The following is a 23,232-nucleotide window of genomic DNA, read 5'->3' as shown; positions in this document are numbered from 1 at the left end:
CATGTCTCTCCTGCACGCTAATCAACCTCTCTTTAAAAGCCTCCCACATATCAAATGTGCTGCTCCCAATCTACATTCCCCAGCTCCTGCCGAATTTTGGTATAGTTGGCCTTCCCCCAATTTAGCACTCTTCCTTTAGGACCACTCTCGTCTTTGTCCATGAGTATTCTAAAACTTACGGAGTTGTGATCACTATTCCCAAAGTAGTCCCCTACTGAAACTTCAACCACCTGGCCGGGCTCATTCCCCAACACCAGGTCCAGTATGGCCCCTTCCCGAGTTGGACTATTTACATACTGCTCTAGAAAACCCTCCTGGATGCTCCTTACAAATTCTGCTCCATCTAGACCTCTAACACTAAGTGAATACCAGTCAATGTTGAGGAAATTAAAATCTCCTATCACCACCCTGTTGCTCCTACATCTTTTCATAATCTGTTTACATATTTGTACCTCTATCTCACGCTCACTGTTGGGAGGCCTGTAGTACAGCCCCAACATTGTTACCGCACCCTTCCTACTTCTGAGTTCTGCCCATATTGCCTCACTGCTCGAGTCCTCCATAGTGCCCTCCTTCAGCACAGCTGTGATATCCTCTTTGACCAGTAATGCAACTCCTCCACCCCTTTTACCTCCCTCTCTATCCCGCCTGAAGCATCGATAGCCTGGGATATTTAGTTGCCAATCGTGCCCTTCCCTCAACCAAGTCTCAGTAATAGCAATAACATCATACTCCCAGATACTAATCCAAGCCCTAAGATCATCTGCCTTATCTACTACACTTCTTGCATTAAAACAAATGCACCTCAGACCACCAGTCCCTTTGCGTTCATCATTTGCTCCCTGCCTACTCTTCCCTTTAGTCACGCTGACTTCATTATCTAGTTCCTTACAGGCTTTAGTTACTACCTCCTTCCTGTCCACTGACCTCCTCATTTGGTTCCCATCCCCCTGCCACATTAGTTTAAACCCTCCCCAACAGCGTTAGCAAAAGCAATGTCTGCCAAGGACATTGGTTCCAGTCCGGCCCAGGTGTAGACCGTCCAATTTGTAATAGTCCCACCTCCCCCAGAACCGGTCCCAATGTCCCAAAAATCAGCAATACAATTTGTGGCGAGCAAGTTGTACCTAGTGGATTGCGAATTGTCACAAGTCTCTGGTCGATTTGCACAGCTCTGCCATTAGCTTCACAAAAATGGCATCGCGACTTTAACCTTCCTGCGTTTTTCCTAAAGTTGCTGAATTTGCACATCGATTGGCCATTAAACTCACCACAGAAAGTTAAGTCTACAATTATCACAGCCAAACTACCCCCTTAATGATGTGGCAGATAATGACTATCAACTTTTCTTACCCTAAAAGTGAACAATTAAGTGTGGAGTCTGATTCTTTGTTTGCGAATCGTTGAAGATTTTTAAAATATCAAATATTAAAATTAATTTTTCCTTTATTTTTCTTTTGTCTTTTTTTTCCTCTCTCAATCCAATCATTCTTTCCCTCTGTTTTTCTTTCTGTACAATTTGACATTAAGTTCACCACTCTAATTCACATCCCTGCTTCAGTCCTGTTTATTTCTCAATCCTTTAATCACATTAGTTCAGGAGATACACCTGCTAATCCATTCTTTCAGTGACCCTGTTGCCCTCACTGTGCCATTATCAGCTTGTACTTTCAGCAACTTTGTGGATAAAAATTTTCAAAATGTACACTGACAAGTCTAACAATACATGCCATGAGATGCCCCACTTCAGCAAAATCTTGTCTATAGTGTTTTCATTCTCATGTATACAAGGGTATCTTCCATCCAAGATTATACCACACAATTTTAAATGTGCGCAATTTTAAATGTGTTCTTCATTCTAACAAAAGCAACAAGTTACACGAAAAGCAGGACAAATTCAATCCAGACAATTACCGTCACATCAGTCTATTCTTAATCATCAGCAAAGCGATGGAAGGTGTTAGCAATACCCTGCTCACTGACCCTCAGTTTGGGTTCCACCAGGGGCACTCAGCTCCAGACCTCATTTCAGCCTTGGTCAAAACGTGGGCAAAAGAGCTGAATTCAAGGGGCGAGGTGACAGTGATTCTCCTTGACATCAAGGCAGCATTTGACCAAGTGTGGCATCAAACAGCCCTAGTAAAATTGAAATCAATTGGGAATCACGGGGACGCTCTCCACTGGTCGGAGTCATACCAAGCACAAAGGAAGATCGTTGTAGTTGTTAGAGGCCAACCATCTCAGTCCCAGGACATCACTGCAGGGGTTCCTCAGGATAGTGTCCTAGGCCCTACCATCTTCAGCTGCTTCATCAATGACCTTCCTCCAACATAAGGTAAGAAGTGTGTATGTTTACTGATGATTGCAAAACGTTCAGTACCATTCGCAACTCCTCAGTTACTGAAGCAGCCCAAGCCCACATGCAGCAAGACCGCGACAACATTCAGGCTTGGGCTGATAAGTGGCAAGTGACATTCATGCCATATGAGTGCCAGACAAAGACAGTCTCCAACAAAAGAGTTTCTAACCATTTGCCCTTGACATTCAATGGCATTACCATTGCTGAATTCACCACCAACATCCTGGGGTTACCGTTGACCAGAAACTTAACCAGACCAGCCATTAAAAAAAAAATGTGGCTCCAAGAGCAGGTCAGAGGCTAGGAATTCTGTGGTGAGTAACTCACCTCCTGACTCCCCAAAGCTTGTCCACCTTCTTCAAGGCACAAGTCAGGAATGGAATACTCTCCACTTGCCTGAATGAGTGCAGCTCCAACAACACTCAAAACGTTCAACACCATCCAGGACAAAGCAGCCTGCTTGGTCGACACCACATCCACCACATTAAACATTCACTCCCTTCACCACCGATGCACAGCAGCAGAAGTGTGTACAACATAAAGGATGCACTGCAGCAATTCACCATGACTCCTTCGATAGCACCTTCCAAACCCGTGACCTCTCCTAAACAGAAGGACAAATGCAACAGATGCATGGGAACATCACCACCTGCAAGTTCCCCTCCAAGCCACACACCATCCTGAATTGGAACTATATCGGTGTTCCTTCACTGTCGCTGGGTCAAAATCCTGGAACTCCCTTCCTAACAGCATTGTGGGTGTACCTACCCCACATGGACTGCAGCAGTTCAAGAAGACGGCTCACCACCACCACCTTTTCAAGGGCAATTAGAGATGGGCAATAAATGCTGGCCTTGCCAGCGACACCCACACCCCAAGAATTAACAAAAAATACTTAATTTTGCTCAATAGGTCTGGCAGCTTCAGTAGAGAGAGAAACCAGTACATAGATCTGAAATGTTAACTTGATTTCTCTTTCAACAGATGCTGCCTGACCTGCTGAGCATTTCCAGCATTTTCTGTTTTTATTTCCGATTTCCAGCATCTGGACTTATTTGCGCAGTAGGCTTTGCTTCACCTTGAGTTTTAGTTTTTAAACTTGCATTTTTCCATGAAGGGCAGTGGTTCGACTACGTGCCGCCAGCCCAAACTTTCTCTGGAGCAATCAGGAGAACAATAAAGTATTTTCCGTGGCACAAGGGATGTTACATCATCTTTGCCTCTTGTAGTATCAAGCTCACTAATTCACAAGAGATGGAATTCAAAAGCATGACAAATTAGGGTTTTAGCACACTAGAAAGCAGTGGGTCTGTCATAGAGTTCAACCACAGGAGGGGAGGGGGCCCACTGCCCAACAATAAAAGACAGGCAGAATGCATCTACAAGGTAACAAAATTCCATATTTCATTGCACACTAGAAATCCAGCAAATTATGCAATATCAGATCACAGAATCACAGAATAATACAGTGCAGAAGAGGCCCTTCGGCCCATCGAGTCTGCACCAATGCATTAAAGACACCTGACCTGTCTACCTAACCCCATTTGCCAACACTTGGCCCATAGCCTTGAATGTTATGACATGCCAAGTGCTCATCCAGGTACTTTTTAAAGTATGTGAGGCAGCCCGCCTCTACCACCCTCCCAGGCAGTGCATTCCAGAGCGTCACCACCCTCTGGGTAAAAAAGTTCTTCCTCAAATCCCCCTTAAATCTCCTGCCCCTCACCTTAACCTCGTGTCCCCTCGTAACTGACCCTTCAACTAAGGGGAACAGCTGCTCCCTATCCACCCTGTCCATGCCCCTCATAATATTGTACATCTCCATCAGGTCATCCCTCAGTCTTCTCTGCTCCAGCGAAAACAACCCAAGCCTATCCAACCTCTCTTTATAACTTAAATGTTCCATCCCAGGCAACATCCGGGTGAATTGCCTCTGCACCCCCTCCAATGCAATCACATCCTTCCTATAGTGTGGCGATCAGAACTGCACACAGTACTCCAGCTGTGGCCTTACCAAAGTTCTATACAACTCCAACATGACCTCCCTGCTTTTGTAATCTATGCCTCGACTGATAAAGGCAAGTGTCCCATATGCCTTTTTCACCACCCTATTAACCTGCCCTTCTGCCTTCAGAGACCTATGGACAAACATGCCAAGGTCCCTTTGTTCCTCAGAACTTCCCAGTGTCAGGCCATTCATTGAATACTTAATTTATGGAGCAATAATTTGTGGAGCAAAAATACAAAATACTATAAACACTCAGTAACTCAGGCAGCATCTGTAAAGAATGCATAAATGTTAATGCTTCAGGTATAATCCTTCTTCAGAATAAATATCCCAGAAGTATAAATATCTTTTTTCTTCACAGATGCTGCCTGACTAGCTGAACTTCAGCATTTTCTGTTTTTATTACAATGTCTGCAATATTTTGGCTTTTTGTACAAAAGTCAGAGTCTATATCTGAATTCACACACAAATTCAGATAAAAATGGGAGCAGTGATTTAAGGCAAGGGCTAGATTGTCACAAACTACTTGTGAAAGGAAACTCACAGCTTTTTAATAGTAATTTTTGCTGTTGTATTTATACTATCAAATTTAACTCCCTTTTAAGATTTAATTATTCTTTATAATCCAACAACTCTTGAAAATCATAACATTTACTTATTCCAATTCTTCGGTTATTAAACTGGCCATCATATCACATTAGCTCTGTATTAATACTCACTGTATTTTCTAAGGATCTAGCAGCAAACCCAATTTACCCCAACACCTTGGACTCCCTGACCATCAAGCCATCTGTTCTCAATAAATTGGTGATGTAACAGGTGTAACAAACCCTTCAGACTTTACAACCTGCTATGCTTTCTAATTAGCTCTCTATCTTAGTTCTGACATATGACATAACCTATAAAATTACTGCTGATGTGCAATTAAGTTGATTGTGCTTACCCGGTTCTTTGTAAAAAGTAAATCAATGGTGGCATCTGCAATGATATTCATGCGTAGTTCAAATGCAAGAATCTGCCTTGGCTTTCGAGGCTTTGCTAATTCAGTGACCTTCAGTGTCTGATAGTCAGCTGGAAAGAAAAACTTCCACAAACATTCCCTGCAACAAAACAAAGCATTTGAATGTCAATTTTATTTGAAAATAGTAGAGGAGAGGGCAAACTGCACAGACACTAACATTTTGTGATAAAGATGCAGAATGTTAACTTCTTTGCATGTTATTCCAATTTTTGGTATATGCTGTATACTACATATATAATACATTCACATAATGTACAATTCTGTAAACTTCAGACAGACAGCACAATACTCAGAAGTCAGCAAATATTTTTGCACACCTTTTAACGATAATTTGCACCATACCATGCAAAAGTTAATTACCTTAACATCTAATCAATTAACTGCAATACCAACAGTGAAATACAAAAGCAAAACAGAAAGAAAATACTTACAGCATGAATAACATTCATCACAACAATAACCTAGAGGAATGGTGTGTATTATACATAAATATATATTAGTCATTCATTAAGGCCAGAGTCAAAGATCTCTTCTTCTCCACTTTCCAACTGGACAAAACTCAAATCATTTCTTTGAAGAACCTACTCCAGTCATCTTCACTGAAATTAGGTTCATTTGTTTGCTTTTGATAGTAGAAGATTGGCATGAGCAAAGAAATATATTCAACAAATACCAAAACAGGTTGTCATGAATTTTTGAAAAACTTTCAGTAATTAAATTACTCTGGCCACCAATTTATTGAAAGCCAATGCATATTTTCAGCACCCCTGAGCAAAATGGTGGTACGAAGCTGATACTGATGCTAGGCTGCACCATAAACAAAAGCAAAATACTGCGGATGCTGGAAATCTGAAATACAAACAGAAAATGCTGGAAATACTCAGCAGGTCAAGCGGCATCTGTGGAGTGAGAAACAGAGTTAAATGACAAAAAAAAACTTCCAGAGATGAAGAACTTCAGTTATTTGTATACGCTGGAGAAGCTGGAGCTTTGGAAAAGATTAAGAGGAGATTTGATAGTTCAAAATCATGAGGGGTCTGGTCAGAGCAGATAAGAAGAAACTGTTTCCCGTTGGTGGAAGAGTCCAGGCTAGAGGGCACTGATGTAAGATGATTGGCAAAAGAAGCAACGGCAACATGAAGACATGAGAGAGCGAGAGAGCGAGCAACAGAGAGAGGGGGGAGAGAGAGCAAGCAAGAGAGTGAGCGAACGCAAGAGAACATGGCGGGAGCAGAGCCGGGGGAACAAAAATCAAAAAGTGACATCAGAGTGACGTCACAATAAACAGAGCAAGCAGGGAAACAGAGCCCCGCCCGCGTGAGTATACAGGTAAGCTGGGTTATTAACTAAAGTAAAGAGAAAGGTAAGGTCTACAGTATTTTTATATAGTAAGCAGTGTTTTTTTAGGGAACCAAGGTTCCCAGTGTAAATAACCTCTAATTTTTGAGTAATTTAAGGGCAGCTCGGCAGAGTGGAGTGCTCCTCCTGTGCAATGTGGGAAGTCAGGGACACTTCCAGTGTCCAGGGCGAACACACGTGCAGGAAGCGTCTCCAGTTGCAGCTACTCGAAATCTGCGTTTCGGATCTGGAGCAGCCGCTGGGGACACTGTGGAGCATCCGCGAGGTCAAGATCATCGTGGATTGCACATACAGAGAGGTGGTCACACCGGAGGTAAAGACTGCTCAGGCAGAAAGGGAATGGGTGACCGCCAGGCAGAGTAGAAGAACTAGACAGGTAGTGCAGGAGTCCCCTAGGTCCATCTCCTTCTCTAACAGATTTTCCGCTTTGGATACTGTTGGGGGAGATAGCTTCTCAGGGGAATGCAGCAAGAGCCCGGTCTGTAGCACCACGGGTGGCTCAGCTGCACAGGAGGGCAGGAAAAAGAGAGGGAGAAAAAAAGAGTGGGAGAGCTATAGTGATAGGGGATTCTATCGTAAGGGGTACAGATAGGTGCTTCTGTGGCCACAAACGTGACTCCAGGATGGTATGTTGTCTCCCTGGTGCTAGGGTCAAGGATGTCACGGAGCAACTGCAGGACATTCTGAAGGAGGAGGCTGAACAGTCAGAGGTCGTGGTTCACATTGGTACCAACGACATAGGCAGAAAGAGGGATGAGCTCCTGCAACAAGAATTTAGGGAGCTAGGTAGCAGATTAAAAAGCAGGACCTCAAAAGGTTGTAATCTCTGGATTACTCTCGGTGCCACATGCTAGTGAGTATAGGAATAGGAGGATAGAGCAGATGAATGCCTGGCTGAAGAGATGGTAAAGGAGGGAGGGCTTTAGTTTCCTGGATCACTGGGTCTGTTTCTGGCAAATGTGGGACCTGTACAAGTCGAACGGGTTACACCTGAACCGGAACGGGACCAACAACCTTGCAAGGAGGTTTGCTAGTGCTGTTGGAGAGGGGTGGTGGGGGTAAAAATAATTTGGCAGGGGATGGGATACAGAGTAGAGATATGGTAGGGGGTGATGCACAACAAAATATAGAAGAGAAACGACGTCAGTGTGGAAGGCAGAGCAAATATAGATCTGTTAAGGCACATGCGAATAATGCAAGGCTGGATTGCATCAATTTTAACGCAAGTAGACTTACAAGTAAGGCAGAGGAATTGAGGGCATTGATTAACACATGGGAATATATCACATCACAGAGACATGGTTGAGGGAAGGGAAGGACTGGCAGCTCAATATTCCAGGATATAGAATCTTCAGGCATGACAGGGGTGGGGGGGGGGTTAAAAGAGGAGGTAACATTGCACTATTAATCAAGGAGTCAATTACTGCAGTAAGGAGGGATCATATCTTAGAAGGTTCCTCAAATTAGGCCAAATGGGTAGAACTTAAAAACACTTTGCTGGGAGTGTACTACAGGCCCCCAAACAGTCAGGGAGAGATAGAGGAGCAGATATGTAGGCAAATCTCAGAGAGGTGTAAAAATAATAGGGTAATAATAGTAGGGGATTTCAGCTTCCTCAATATCAACTGGGATAGTCTTAGTGCAAAAGGCTTAAAGGGGGAAGAAAGGAGAGCTTTTTGAGCCAGCACATAGAAAGTCCTACAAGAGAAGGGGCAGTTCCTCCTGGGGAATGAAGTGGTAGATGTGTCAGTGGGAGAGAATTTCGGGGATAGTGACCATAACTCTAAGATTTAAGGTAGTTATGGAAAAGCACAAAGATGCACCGGAAATAAAGGTACTGAATTGGGGGAAGACCAATTTCAATATGATAAAACAGGATCTGACCAAAGTGGACTGGGAGCAGCTACTTGTAGAAAAGTCTACATCAGACTAGTGGGAGTCACTCAAAAAGGAAATAGTGAGAGATCAGGGCGAACATGTTTCCGTAAAGGTGAAGGGTAGGACCAACAAGTCCAGGGAACCCTGGATGTCAAGAGATATAGAGGATTGGATAAGGAAAAAAAAGGAGACTTATGGCAGATTCAGTGGACTGAAAACAGCGGAGGCCCTAGAGGAGTATAGAAAGTGTAGCGGGATACTTAAAGAGGGAAGTTGGAGAACGAAGAGGGGGCATGAAAAAACACTGGCAGGCAAGATAAAGGAAAATCCCAAGGCGTTTTATAACTATATTAAGGGCAAGAAGATAACCAAGGAAAGAGTAGGGCCCATTAGGGACCAAAGTGGCAAAGTGTGTGTGGAGCAGGAGGACGTAGGTGAGGTTTTAAATGATTACTTTTCATCTTTGTTTACTATGGAGAAGGACAATGTAGATGTAGAGATCAGAGAGGGAGATTGTGATATACTTGAACAAATTAGCATTGAAAGGGAGGAGGTATTAGCGGTTTTAGCAGGCTTAAAAGTGGATAAATCCCCAGACCTAGATGAGATGTGTCCCAGGCTGCTATGTGAGGCAAGGGAGGAGATTGCAGGGGCTCTGACACAAATTTTCAAATTCTCTCTGGCCACAGGATAGGTGCCAGAGGACTTGAGGACTGCAAATGTGGTACCATTATTCAAGAAGGGTAGTAGGATAAGCTAGGTAATTACAAGCCAGTGAGTCTAACATCAGTGGTCGGGAAACTATTGGAAAAAATTATGAGGGACAGGAATAATCTTCACTTGGATAGGCAGGGATTAATCAAGAATAGTCAGCATGGCTTTATCAGGGGGAGATCATGTCTAATAAATTTGATTGAATTTTTCAAGGAGGTGACTAGGTGTGTAGATGAGGGTAAAGCAGTTGATGTAGTCTACATGGACTTTTGATAAGGTCCCGCATGGGAGATTGGTTAAGAAGGTAACAGCCCATAGGATCCAGGACAATTTGGCAAATTTTATCCAAAATTGGCTTAGGGGCAGGAGGCAGAGGGTGGTGGTCGAGAGTTGTTTTTGTGATTGCAAGCCTTGGACCAGTGGTGTACCACAGGGATCGGTGCTGGGACCCTTGCTGTTTGCAGTGTACATTAATGATTTAGACATGAATATAGGAGATATGATCAGTAAGTTCACAGATGACACGAAAATTGGTGGTGTCGTAAATAGCGAGGAGGAAAGCCTTAGATTACAGGCCAACATAGATGGGCTGGTAAGATGGGCAGATGGAATTTAATCCTGAGAAGTGTGAGGTGATGCATTTTGGGAGGACCAACAAGGCAAGGGAATATGCAATGGATGGTAGCACCCTAGGAAGTACAGAGGGTCAGAGGGACCTTTGTGTATTTGTCCATAGATCATTAAAGGCAGCCGCACAGTTAGATAAGGTGGTTAGGAAGGCATATGGGATAATTGCCTTTATTAGCCGAGGCACAGAATAGAAGAGCAGGAAGGTTATGATGGAGCTGTATAAAACGCTAGTTAGGCCACAGCTGGAGTACTGTAGACCGTTCTGTTCGCCACATGAGAGGAAGGATGTGATTGAACTGGAGAGGGTGCAGAGAAGATTCACCAGGATGTTGCTGGGCTGCAGCATTTCAGCTATGAAGAGAGACTGGATCGGCTGGTGTTGTTTTCCTTAGAGCAGAGAAGGCTGAGGGGGTCCTGATTGAAGTATACAAAATTATGAGGGGCATAGATAGCATAGATAGGAAGAAAGATTTTTCCTTAGCGAAGGTATCAATAACCAGGGGGCATCGATTTTAGGTAAGGGGCAGGAGGTTTACAGGGGATTTGAGGAAAATTTTTTTCACCCAAAGGGTGATTGGAATCTGGAACACACTGCCTGAAAGGGTGGTAGAGGCAGGAACCCTCAACATTTAAGACGTATTTAGATGAGCACTTGACACACCATAGGATACGAGGCTACGGGCCAATTGCTGGAAAATGAAATTAGAATAGATAGGTCCTTGATGTCCGTCACAGACATGATGGGCCGAACGGCCTCCTGTGCTGTAACCATTCTATGATTCTATAAAAGGGATGATGTTGCAAGGCAAAGGAAGAGGTATTGGGATAAGTAAAGAAACAAAAGATGGGTCAACAGGAGGTGTAAATGGGAGAAGAATCATCAGGGGTTGCAATCCAAAAATATTTTTCTAAAAAAAAATGGGAGCAGAGGTTATGATCTGAAATCATAGTTTTTTATCAATATGAACAAGATCATCTGAAAAAGACGATGTCACCTCATTTCATTCTGCTTAATTTTGTTTGAACAAAAAAAAAATCTGCCATTATAGGAAGCTGTCGGTTAACTTACTTTTAAATGCTTAGAGAAAACCAGAGACCAGCTGTTTGACTGAACATGTAAAGAACTCAGCCCTTTACATTTTACAATCGGGAAACTGCAGCTGCCTGCTTGCTCCACTGCTAAATGCTGACAGTACAACACCACGAGGCACAGTATAAAAATAACATTAGAGAAAGCACAACTCATGTTTTGTGGCTTTTAAATGAAACACACAGTTTCAGAGCAAGGCTCTACCGGCTAATTTAAAAATCAACCCTTGAAAACATATCTACATATACTGCTACTGTCCACTGCTGTCTTGCAATGTTGTTTTAACTACTAGCAATAAATATTGCACCTCAAAAGCACTTCTCAGATTCCAGTTGGGAAAACCATTCATTTTTTCTGCAGACATACACAAATATAGCAGAATTTACAATAGCAAAGTGCATTATATAGCTTCTTTAATATCGAATCGTCTCCCAATATGCTTCACAGTAACCTGAGCAAAGAAATTAATGTATCTATGTTATTGAATTCAGCAAAGAAACTATTTACTCTAGTGGGGGAATCCAGAACAGGGTACAATCTTAAAATTAGAGATAGGCCATTATGATTGAAATCAGAAAGCACTTTTTCATACAAAGGGTAGTGCAAACCTGATACTTCCCTGAAAAGGCTGCAGCTGCTCAGTCAATGTCAGTTTTTTGAGGCTGAGATTGATAAAGTTTTGTTAAGAGTATAGAGGAATAAGGAACAAAATGGGTAAACCGAGTTGCAGTGCAGTTCAGCCATAATCTAGTTGAATGACAGAACAGGTTCAAGGTTCCTACGCATCAAAGGAGATATCTGGAGGGCTGATCACAAGCTTAGTCGAAGAGGTGGGTTTTAAGGGTGAGGGCTCTTAAATGGAGGAGGGAAAAAGGGAGGTGGAGAAGTTTAGGGAGCAAATTCCAAAGTGGAGGGCTAGGCTAAGGGCTAACCATCAATGGTGGGGCTGAAGAAAAGGAGGAATCAGAAGAATGAAGAATAGCACTGGAGGATGTTATAGATTGGGAAGTGCAAGATCATGGAAGAATTTGAACACAATGATGAGAATCTTGAAGCTGAAACATTAGGAAATACGAGCCAAATTAAGCCCGCAATGTAATTAGCTGATAAACTGGTCCTTGCATCCAGATTTTAACCAATTATATGACTATTTTTTCAGCATATTTCCCAACTCCAAGATGGATGGAGGGAACAAGGATGCAAAAGAATAATGCTTAGTTAAAGATTTTAATCTCAACAGAAATAGGGGAAAACATGTCACTCGTTTTGACTTGCGTGAACATTTGCAAACACGCAACGAGGAAAAGCTTTTTTTTACGCGGCGAGAGGTTAGGATCTGGAATGCACTGCCTGAAACAGTGGTGCAGGCAGATTCAATCATGACTTTCAAAAGGGAATTGGGTAATTATCTGAACAGAAAAAATTTGCAGGGCTACAGGGAAAAGGTGGGAGAGTGAGACAAGGTGAGTTGCTCTTGCAGGGAACCAGCACAGACATGATGGGCCGAAAGGCTTCCTTTGGTGCTGTAACCATCCTTTGATCCTATTACAAAGTGCTCAAGGGCTTTTTTTGTGGTGGGGGTTGTCATTTAATACCAGTTTGGAAAGAAAAGCCAGTGCCTGAGGAGAGAAAGATTTACAAGGCGCAGTGTGGATTTGCGCTAAATTGATACATTTAGATGTGTGCATAAACAGATGCCTCTAATTATGCACACACGAATACTGCCAAGCCACACCATCAATTCTCTCAAGTGTACTGTGACTGCATTCCAATGGATGGAGAAAATATAATTAAAACACTTTTTTTCCCAATTTTCAGGATTCATAATCAAACTGCCACATTTCATCACATGGGCTATGAATCCCAACTTTAATGTCTACATTTACAGCAATTATTAAATTTAGGAAGAGCATTAAAGTTTCTACAATTCTACTCAGAAGCTTATAACTAACAAATAATCAGTGATGTTGCTCCCTTGTCTTATTTTAGGTTTTTCTTAAAGAAAAATATATTCTGCTAAACTAAAAAATTAGCCAATAATGAAACACCATGGATAATTAAAGAGATAGACAAATTAGAAACTGAAGAAAAATGCTTATACTAAGTACATAGACAATAAAGGAAATGATGACAAAAAGGAACAGGAAGGGGTTAGGAAAGTAGACAAAAAAGGAAAGCAAAGAGGAATGACAAAATTAAATTATCATTCAAAGAACAAAGAACAAAGAATATTACAGCACAGGAACAGGCCCTTCGGCCCTCCAAGCCTGCGCCGATCCAGATCCTCTACCTAAACATGTCGCCTATTTTCTAAGGGTCTGTATCTCTCGGCTTCCTGCCCATTCATGTATCTGTCTAGATACATCTTAAAAGACGCTATCGTGTTCGCATCTACTACCTCCGCTGGCAACACGTTCCAGGCACCCACCACCCTCTGCGTAAAGAACTTTCCACGCGTATCCCCCCTAAACTTTTCCCCTCTCACTTTGAACTCGTGACCCCTAGTATATATAAAAAGAAATAGTATTCTATAGACACATAAATAACAAAAGATCACAACAGGAATAGGGCCACTAAGAGATGCACAAGATAAACCCATTAGGTACTGACAGCAAAATGGCAGAAATATTGAATAATTATTTTGCCTCTGTATTTATCAGAGAACTGATCAGGAGGGATATCACATTTAAGATAGAAAAGGGGGAAATAATTGATAAACTAGTTGAAACTAGGATAAAACCCTGATCCGAGTGAATTATATCCATGCACACTAAAATAAACTAAGGAAGAGATACCAGAGGCACAATGAAATATATATAAAAATTAACTAATTAACAGGAAAGTGCCTGACATATGGAGGACAGATGTTATTCCTATATTTAAAAGGAAAGATTGATCACACCCAACAAACAATAGACCAGTTAGCTTAATGTCAGTGTTAGGAAAGATAATGGAATATTTGCACAAAGATGTAATAGAAAAAAATTTCAAATGTGCAAACATAATAAAAAGTCAACAGGGATTTCAAAATGCAAGATTATGTTTGACTAACATGACCGAAATCTCTGAAGTAACAGAAAGAGTTGACAAGGGTACTGCTGTAATAACATATTTGGATTTTCAAAAGATAAGATACCACATAGTAGACTCATGACCAAGGTCAGAGCATGTGGAGTCGGGGTCAAGTAGTAGAAAGGATAGCAAGCCGGCTACAAAACAGAAAATAGACATTAGGGGTTAAAGATAGTATTACAAAAATACTTCAATTTTTTTTTATTTTGAGAATTGTGTTTTCTTTGGAGAAAACTGAAAAGGATTCCATGGATTTTTTTTTCTCACTGGGGTCACTGAAAGGACTGAGAGGTCCTGTTTGCAAACAACATGTATTGGAAGTCACCTGTCTTCAGATAAATACCCAGCAGCAGCTTTTTGCCTTAGGAGAGATGTTTGTAGAGAAGTGACAGGTCAAGATTTATAGAGGTCAGGAGGCTTGACTGGAGATATCATTTTGGTTTCGCTTTGGACAGTCAGTTGGAGTTTAAAGGAAAAAAAAACCAAGACAGCAGTCATACCAGCTCAGCCTTTTACATTTATTTGAGAAGCTCTTAGAAGCAAGTGTAGGAAATAGAGAAATTGATGTTACATTCATCCTGAAAGGACTGCTTGAAACCCATTTCCTCATTTCTCCTGAGACACTAGAAAAACCAGCCGGATAAATCCTCAACGCTTCCAGAACAAATTACTCCAGAAAAGGATCCCAGTGACAGCCATCTACGTGTATTTGGGACCCTAAAATAAAAAAGGGACAACTGACATCTTTCCATACCTTCGCTTTTTTCTTCAAGAATTAGCAAGTATTTGGCCAAAGTATTCTTTTTGGGGTTTTTTTTGTAAGAGCTCTAAAAAGAAAACCTCTTTTCTTTTGGTTAACCAATGTGTGTGTGTGCAAGGGGCTAAGGTTGTTATGAAAGTCATTCTGTTTTTTGTTAAATATATTTTTTAAAGGAATTTATAGTTAAACTAAATAAATATTGGGCCAGTTTTTTTTTAAAAAGAGAGCCATCAAGGGGCATTGAGGAACTGGAGTGACAACAATTTTACTGGTTGTCACATGACTCAAATTAAAGATAGAACAGAAACACTGGTAACGGGGTGGAGAAGTGACAAGCGTTCCCTTGATTGGACAAGCCCAGTAGTAGCAGAGCGCACCTAGAATGGGCAGAAAACTCAAGCTTTTTTGGTTGTGGGTCAGTGTATGTGTTTGACCTTCTGGAGTGAGCAGCTAAAAAGTCAAGTCTGCTGAAGAAGTGTACAAAGGAGAGAAGCCCTCAACCCAGTTCGCTTTCCAGCAGATCTCTGAAGGACCCTGAGAAATCCACAGTGTCAATCCATCTTGTTTCCTGTCTTTGAAGAAAGCCTGCTAAATTACTTTTCAACTCCGCCTGGAAAATCTGGAAGATCCCAGTGACCCTGTCGACAGGTACTCAAAGGTTAGACTGTACGCCAGTTTTGGAACAACATATCTCATCTGCCAATATCCATTATCCAGGTTGTCTACCAATATCCATTATAAGCCCACTGACTCCCACAGCTACCTCGACTACACTTCTTCACACCCTACCTCCTGTAAGGACTCCATTCCATTCTCCCAGTTTCTCCGTCTCCGACGCATCTGCTCTGATGATGCTACCTTCCATGACGGTGCTTCTGATATGACCTCCTTTTTCCTCAACCGAGGATTTCCCCCCACTGTGGTTGACAGGGCCCTCAACCGTGTCCGACCCATTCCCCGCACCTCTACCCTCACCCCTTCCCCTCCCTCCCAGAACCGTGACAGGGTTCCCCTTGTCCTCACTTTTCATCCCACCAGCCTCCATATCCAAAGGATCATCCTCCGCCATTTTCGCCACCTCCAGCGTGATGCCACCACCAGTCGCATCTTCCCCTCCCTTCCCCTGTCAGCATTCCGAAGGGATCGTTCCCTCCGCGACACCCTGGTCCACTCCTCCATTACCCCCACCACCTCGTCCCCGTCCCAGGGCACCTTCCCTTGCAATCGCAGGAGGTGTAATACCTGCCCATTTACCTCCTCTCTCCTCACTATCCCAGGCCCCAAACACTCCTTTCAGGTGAAGCAGCGATTTACTTGTACTTCTTTCAATGTAGTATACTGTATTCGCTGCTCACAGTGTGGTCTCCTCTACATTGGGGAGACCAAGCGCAGACTGGGTGACCGCTTTGCGGAACATCTCCGCTCAGTCCGCAAGCAGGACCCTGAGCTTCCGGTTGCTTGCCATTTCAACACTCCCCCCTGCTCTCATGCTCACATCTCTGTCCTGGGATTGCTGCAGTGTTCCAGTGAACATCAACGCAAGCTCGAGGAACAGCATCTCATCTACCGATTAGGCACACTACAGCCTGCCGGACTGAACATTGAGTTCAATAATTTCAGAGCATGACAGCCCCCCACTTTACTTTCACTTTTAGTCATTTTTAGTTATTTTTTCTTCCTTTTATTTTTTTGCATTCCTTTTTACATTTTTTGCATTTATTTCATTTCATCTTAGTTTGTTCAGTTTGCTTACCCACTGTTTTTTTCAGGTTGTTTTTCTTCAGGTTTGCACTTGCTGATGTTCTATATTCAGTATATTCACACCTAATCTGTACTAATGCTTTGTCTTTCAAAACACCATTAACATATTGTTTGCCTTTGCTCTGTGACCTTTTGGTCAGCTATGTGGCCTGGTCCAATCTGCACCTTCTCCTTTGTTATCTCTTGCCCAACCCCCACCTCACTTGTTTATAATCTGTGACTTTTCTAATATTTGTCAGTTCCGAAGAAGGGTCACTGACCCGAAACGTTAACTCTGCTTCTCTTTCCACAGATGCTGCCAGACCTGCTGAGTGAATCCAGCATTTCTTGTTTTTGTTTCAGATTTCCAGCATCCGCAGTATTTTGCTTTTATCTCATCTGCTGTTTTCTTCAAAAACACGCAAAGAATCTGCCCAAGTTTTTATCTTGTCTGTAACAGAGCTCTGAGTTTATAAAAGTCCTTTTTTATCAGTTAACCAGTGTATATGTGTGTGTGAGTTTGTGAAGGGACTACGGTAAAAAAAATGAAACTTTTAAAAATTAATGGGACTTTAAAAATTTTAATCTGTGTTTATGTTTTACTTCATTATTAGTTAAGACTTGTTTTATCATAAAATGATAATTTTGTTCATTAAAGAAACCTTTGTGTTCTATTCTGGGAAAAATAGAGTATATGATTGACCGTGTCGCTAAGTGGGAAAATTTAAAATAATATGTTGTGAACTGTGGAGACTAGGACTAGAATAAACAGTGCACTGCTCCTGCCTCAGTCGTAACATATTTAGTTGGAGGCTCTTTTGCTGGGATAAACCCAACACTGACGACATACAATTGTAAGTGGGGTAATAACATTTGTAAAAGAAAAAAAAGAACCAAGTTTCTTGTGTAATAGAGTAAAGTTTACACCACCTTAACAGTTGCTACGACTTTTCTCGGGAAGGAGGATGTATCCCTGAGTGATTTGAGATACTTAACCTAAAGTAGGTTAAACCAAAGGATTTGGGAATGGAGTTACAACCAGGAGCTAAGAAAGCAGACATAATTGAATGGCACAACATTTGGAACTGAAAGGAGAAGGAAGCAAACTGGAGGGTAGTGCAGTTGAACTGGCTAAAATTCGGTTACAGGTAAGGCAGCTTGAACCTGACAAGGAAAAAGAGAAAGCAATAGAATTGGAAAATCTTAAGCTTGAATTTCAAAGAGAAAGTGAAAGAGAAGGAAGGGGATTCAAATTTTTAAAAATGGAACGAAGACGAAGGGGTGGTCTCGAATTTTGGTGAAAATTTTGGTGGGGAAAAATCTGACCCAGCCCAGGACCCAGTGCAGAACTGTTTAAATTTGTGTAAGCCCTCCCTAAATTTGAGGAAAGGGATCTGGAGGCATTTTTCATTGCTTTTGAAAGATAGGCTAACAAATGAAGTGGCCAAAGGAAAGCTGGACACTGCTTATGCAAAGCAGGTTGATGGACAGAGCTCGTGAAGTTTATGCCATGCTTTCTGAGGAGGCTTCTACAGATTATGAGATGACAAAAAAGGATATTCTCGCTGCCTATGAGTTAGCTTACAGACAGAAATTTTAGAACCTCCGGAGATTATCCGGACTTACATAGGATTTGAGAGGGTAAAGCAAATTAATTTTGATCGTTGGATACGGGCACTAAAGATAGAGGTCACGTATGAGAACCTTAGCGAACTAATTCTCCTGGAAGAATTTAAAAATTCATTCCCTCCATTAGTAAGAATTAGAAGGTTTCAATGGCCAGACAGGCAGCAGAAATTGCTGATGATTATGAGTTTGTATATAAACCCAAGCCTTTTGTCTGTCACCCCCACAAACCCGAGAAGGATAGAAGGTGGGAGTGGGAAAGGAAGGCAAGTAGCAAGGGACAAGAAGGGATAGCTGGGAACGCCCCAGAATCTCCTCCTCAGGCCAGAAAGGAAGACGCTGAGGGTGGAAGTGAGGTCCGCAAGCCTAAATGTTACCATTGTCACAAGGTGAGACATCTTCGTGCAAAATGCTGGAAGTTGCCAGGAAATCCCATGGGACTTATTGGGGCGCACAAAGCCAATGCAAGGAAAGGGACCCTGACCGAGAGTACGACAGATCAGGCTATATCTCTACTGCAGCTGTAAGGCTAAGTACAAAAACCACCGTGACTGCGGGGGTTATGAATAAGATACCGGAGAGTTATCGGGAATTCTTGTCAAAAGGAAAAGTAACGCCATATCCCTCAAGTGAAGCAGGTAAACCTATAGTTATACTTGGGGATATAGAAGCCACCCAAACTCTTTTGCTGGGGAAAGGCATAACATTTTCACCAGTGAGTTCACTGAACGCTAAAGTTTTAGTAAATGGTATTGGCAGGGAGTACATATCTGTACTTTGTATCGGGTGTACCTAATGTCTGGAACAGTAACTGGAGGAGTTGCCCATAGCTTGCCAGTAGATGGAGTTGACCTACTCCTCAGGAATGATTTGGCCAGAGCAAAAGTAGTAGCTTTGCCAGTAGTCACAGAAAAACCAAGTGAAGTTAAACAGAACAGTTACAGGAAATGGCTCCAAGAATTGTTCCTTCTTGTGTAGAAACCTGAACAATGGTTAAGCAAGTTCCATTGTCGGTGGAAAAATCGGCACCACAGACAGCCGAATATCTGAAACTTTCTTTGAAGATTTGAATAATCCAAAGGAAATGCTTAATAAGTCTTCTCTGATCACGGCTCAGCAAGGTGATCCAAAGTTAAATAAAGCGGTCAAGAAAATTGGTGAAGTAAATTGTTTGACTGACACCCCAGATTGTTGGAAAAAGAATTGACTGTGTCATATCAATATGTTAAAACAATATTATCGCCGGGAGGAGGATAAGCAAGCACAGGTACATCAGGTAGTAGAGATAGTGAAGGATGAAAGGGATAGTGAGGATAGGCAGAAGGAGGCTTAAATAATTTTCAAATTGAACCTCCTACTATCCGGTTAGCTAATACTGAATTACTAGGGAGATTGGACACTATAATTAGATGCAAATCAACGAGCAGACCTAACAAGGCAACTCATTGCATTTAAGAGAGTCTGTAGGGACAAGTCAGGATGTACATAAAGGGGAATCCGTTTCTATTAAACAATATCCTTACAGTTTAAGTCCAGGGAAACAGGCCCAGGTACAGCACAGTGATTAGCACCGCAGCTTCATAGCTCCAGCGACCCGGGTTCAATTCTGGGTACTGCCTGTGTGGAGTTTGCAAGTTCTCCCCGTGTCTGCGTGGGTTTCCTCCGGGTGCTCTGGTTTCCTCCCACATGCCAAAGACTTGCAGGTTGATAGGTAAATTGGCCATTAGCAATTGCCCCTAATATAGGTAGGTGGTAGGGAAATATAGGGACAGGTGTGGATGTGGTAGGAATATGGGATTAGTGTAGGATTAGTATAAATGGGTGGTTAATGGTCGGCACAGACTCGGTGGGCTGAAGGGCTTGTTTCAGTGCTGTATCTCTAAACTAAACTAAAAGCAGAAATTCAATACATGCTGGAGAACCACCTAACAGAACCCAGTGAAAGCAGCTGGAGTTCACCAGTAGTATTAGTGCCTAAACCTGACAGTTCAACCAGACTTTGCAGTGCCATGATTCTTACAAAAATAGATTTGTTAAAGAGATACTGGCAAGTTTCTTTAATACCCTGAGCAAAAGAAATATCTGCTTTTGTCACATCAGACAAGTCTTTTCCAGTGCCAAGTGATGCCATTCAGGCTAAAAATGCCACAGCAACCTTTCAGAGACTTTTTTTTATTCATTCATGGGATGTGGGCATCACTGGCCAGGCCAGCATTTATGGCCCATCCCTAATTGCCCTTGAGAAGGTGGTGGTGAGCTACCGTCTTGAACCGCTGCAGTCCATGTGGGGTAGATACACCCACAGTGCTGTTAGGAAGGGAGTTCCAGGATTTTGACTCAGCGACAGTGAAGGAACGGCGATATAGTTCCAAGTCAGGATGGTGTGCAACTTGGAGAGGAACTTGCAGGTGGTGGTGTTCCCATGCATTTGCTGCCCTTGTCCTTCTAGTTGGTAGAGGTCGCGGGTTTGGAAAGTGCTGTCTAAGCAGCCTTGGTGAGTTGCTGCTGTGCATCTTGTAAATGGTACACACTGCTGCCACTGTGCGTCGCTAGTGGAGGGAGGGAATGTTTGTAGACGGGGTGCCAATCAATCGGGCTGCTTTGTCCTGGATGGTGTCGAGCTTCTTCAGTGTTGTTGGAGCTGCACCCATCTAGGCATGTGGAGAGTCTGAGCTTCAGGACATCACTGCAGAAGTTCTTCAGGGTAGTGTCCTAGGCCCAACCATCTTCAGCTGCTTCATCAATGACCTTCCATCAAACGTAAGGTCAGAAGTGGGGATGTTCGCTGATGATTGCACAATGTTCAGCCGCATTCGCAACTCCTCAAATACTGAACCAGTCCGTGTAGAAATGCAGCAAGACTTGGACAATATCCAGGCTTGGACTGATAAGTAGCAAGTAACATTCGCGCCACACAAGTGCCAGGCAATGACCATCTCCAACAAGAGAAAATCTAACCATCTCCCCTTGACATTCAATGGCATTACCATCGCTGAATCCCCCACTATCAATATCCTAGGGGCTACCACTGACCAGAAACGGAACTGGAGTAGCCATATAAATACCGTGGCTACAAGAGCAGGTCAGAGGCTAGGAATCCTGTGGCGAGTAACTCACCTCCTGACTCCCCAAAGCCTGTCCACAAGGAACAATTCAGGATGTCATGGAATACTCTCCACTTGCCTGGATGGGTGCAACTCCAACAACACTCAAGAAGCTCGATACCATCCAGGACAAAGCAGCCCGCTTGATTGGCACACCATCCACAAACATTCACTTTCTCCACCACCGACACAGTGGGAGCAGTGTGTACAATCTACAAGATGCACTGCAGTAACGACACCTTCCAAACCCGTGACCTCTACCAACTAGAAGGACAAGGGCAGCAAATGCATGGGAACACCACCAGCTGCAAGTTCCCCTCCAAGCCACACACCATCCTTACTTGGAACTATAACGCCGTTCCTTCACTGTCGCTGGGTCAAAATCCTGGAACTCCCTTCCTAACAGCACTGTGGGTGTACATACCTCCCATAGACTGCAGTGGTTCAAGAAGGCAGCTCACCACCACCTTCTCAAGGGCAATTAGGGATGGGCAATAAATGCTGTCCTGGCCAGTGACACCCACATCCCATGAATGACTAGAAAAAAAGAGTCTCTCTGCTCCTGCACTCCCTGTAGAACTGTATCCTCTGTTTTTATTGCCTTTCCTCGTTCTTCCTACGAGAATGTATCATTTCACACTTCTCTGCATTAAATCTCATCTACCATATGTCCGCCCACTCCACCAGCCTGTCTATATCCTCTTGATGTCTATCGCTAGACTCCTCATAGTTCACAACACATCCAAGTTTTGTGTCATCTGCAAATTTTGAAATTGTGCCCTGCACACATGTCTAAATCACTTAATCTAATATATTCAACTATAACAATACTTACCCCTTTCAATTTTCTTTTTTCTCAAGTTTTTGACTTATGTAGATTACAATTATATGGCCACCCTGTGGTCCATCACCCAAATGATGGTGAGGTGAGGGGAGAGTGATTGCCCTGGATATTAAGGCAGCATTTGACAGAGTGAGGCATCAGGGAGCCCTGGCCAAACTGAAGTCACTGGGAATCAAGGGAAAAACTCTCCACTGGTTGGAGTCATACCTAGCACAAAGGAAGATGGTTGTGGTTGTTGGAGGCTATTCATCTCAGCTCCAGTACATCACTGCAGGAGTTCCTCAGGGTAGTGTCTTAGGCCCAACCACCTTTAGCTGCCTCATCAATGACCGTGCCTCCATCATGAGATCAGAAGTGGGGATGTTCGCTGATGATTGTATGATGTTCAGTACCATTCACAACTCTTCAGATACTGAAGCAGTCCATTTCCATATACAACAAAACCTGACAACATTCAGGCTTGGGCTAATAAGTGGCAAGAAACATTTGTGCACCACAAGTACTAAACAATAATGATGTCCCATAAGACAGAAGTTAACCACCTCTCCTTGACATTCAATGGCATTACCATCACTGAATCTCCCACTATCATCCTGGGGGTTACCATCGACCAAAAACTGAACTGCAGAAAACATATAAATACTGTGGCTACAAGAACAGGTCAGAGGCTAGGAATTCTGCGGTGAGTAATCCACCTCCTGTCTCCCCAGTGCCTGGCCACCATCTACAAGGCACAGGTTAGGAGTGTGTTGGAATACTCTCCACTCGCCTGGATGAGTGTGGCTCCAACACCACTCAGCAAGCTTGACACTATCTAGGACAAAGCAGCCCGCTTGATTGGCACCCCATCCATCATCTTAAACATTCACTCCACCACCGATGCACAGTGGAAGCAGTGTGTACCATCTACAAGACGCACTGCAGGAACTCTCCATGCCTCCTTCAACAGCACCATCCAAACCTATGACCTCTTCCTCCTAGAAAATCAAGGGCAGCAAAAGCATGGAATACCACTATCTGCAAGTTC

The 23,232-nt window shown here is 43.0% G+C and overlaps 1 protein-coding gene across 14 annotated transcripts in view; it reads right to left on the bottom strand.

The window, feature by feature from the left end:
* The window catches only part of kiaa1109 (KIAA1109 ortholog), a 637,888-nt gene that overhangs the window by 501,858 nt on the left and 112,798 nt on the right, over nt 1-23,232 (bottom strand). For all 14 annotated transcript variants that reach the window (XM_068042417.1, XM_068042485.1, XM_068042453.1 and 11 more), the window contains one exon: nt 5,311-5,467. In XM_068042417.1, the coding sequence (XP_067898518.1) occupies nt 5,311-5,467 (157 nt within the window). The remainder of the gene's footprint in view (nt 1-5,310; nt 5,468-23,232) is intronic.

This window comes from Heterodontus francisci, chromosome 1, assembly GCF_036365525.1.
Source record: "Heterodontus francisci isolate sHetFra1 chromosome 1, sHetFra1.hap1, whole genome shotgun sequence".
NCBI lineage: Eukaryota > Metazoa > Chordata > Chondrichthyes > Heterodontiformes > Heterodontidae > Heterodontus > Heterodontus francisci.
Note: the sequence above shows the minus strand (reverse complement) of the source record. Positions and strands in the feature narration are given on the sequence as shown.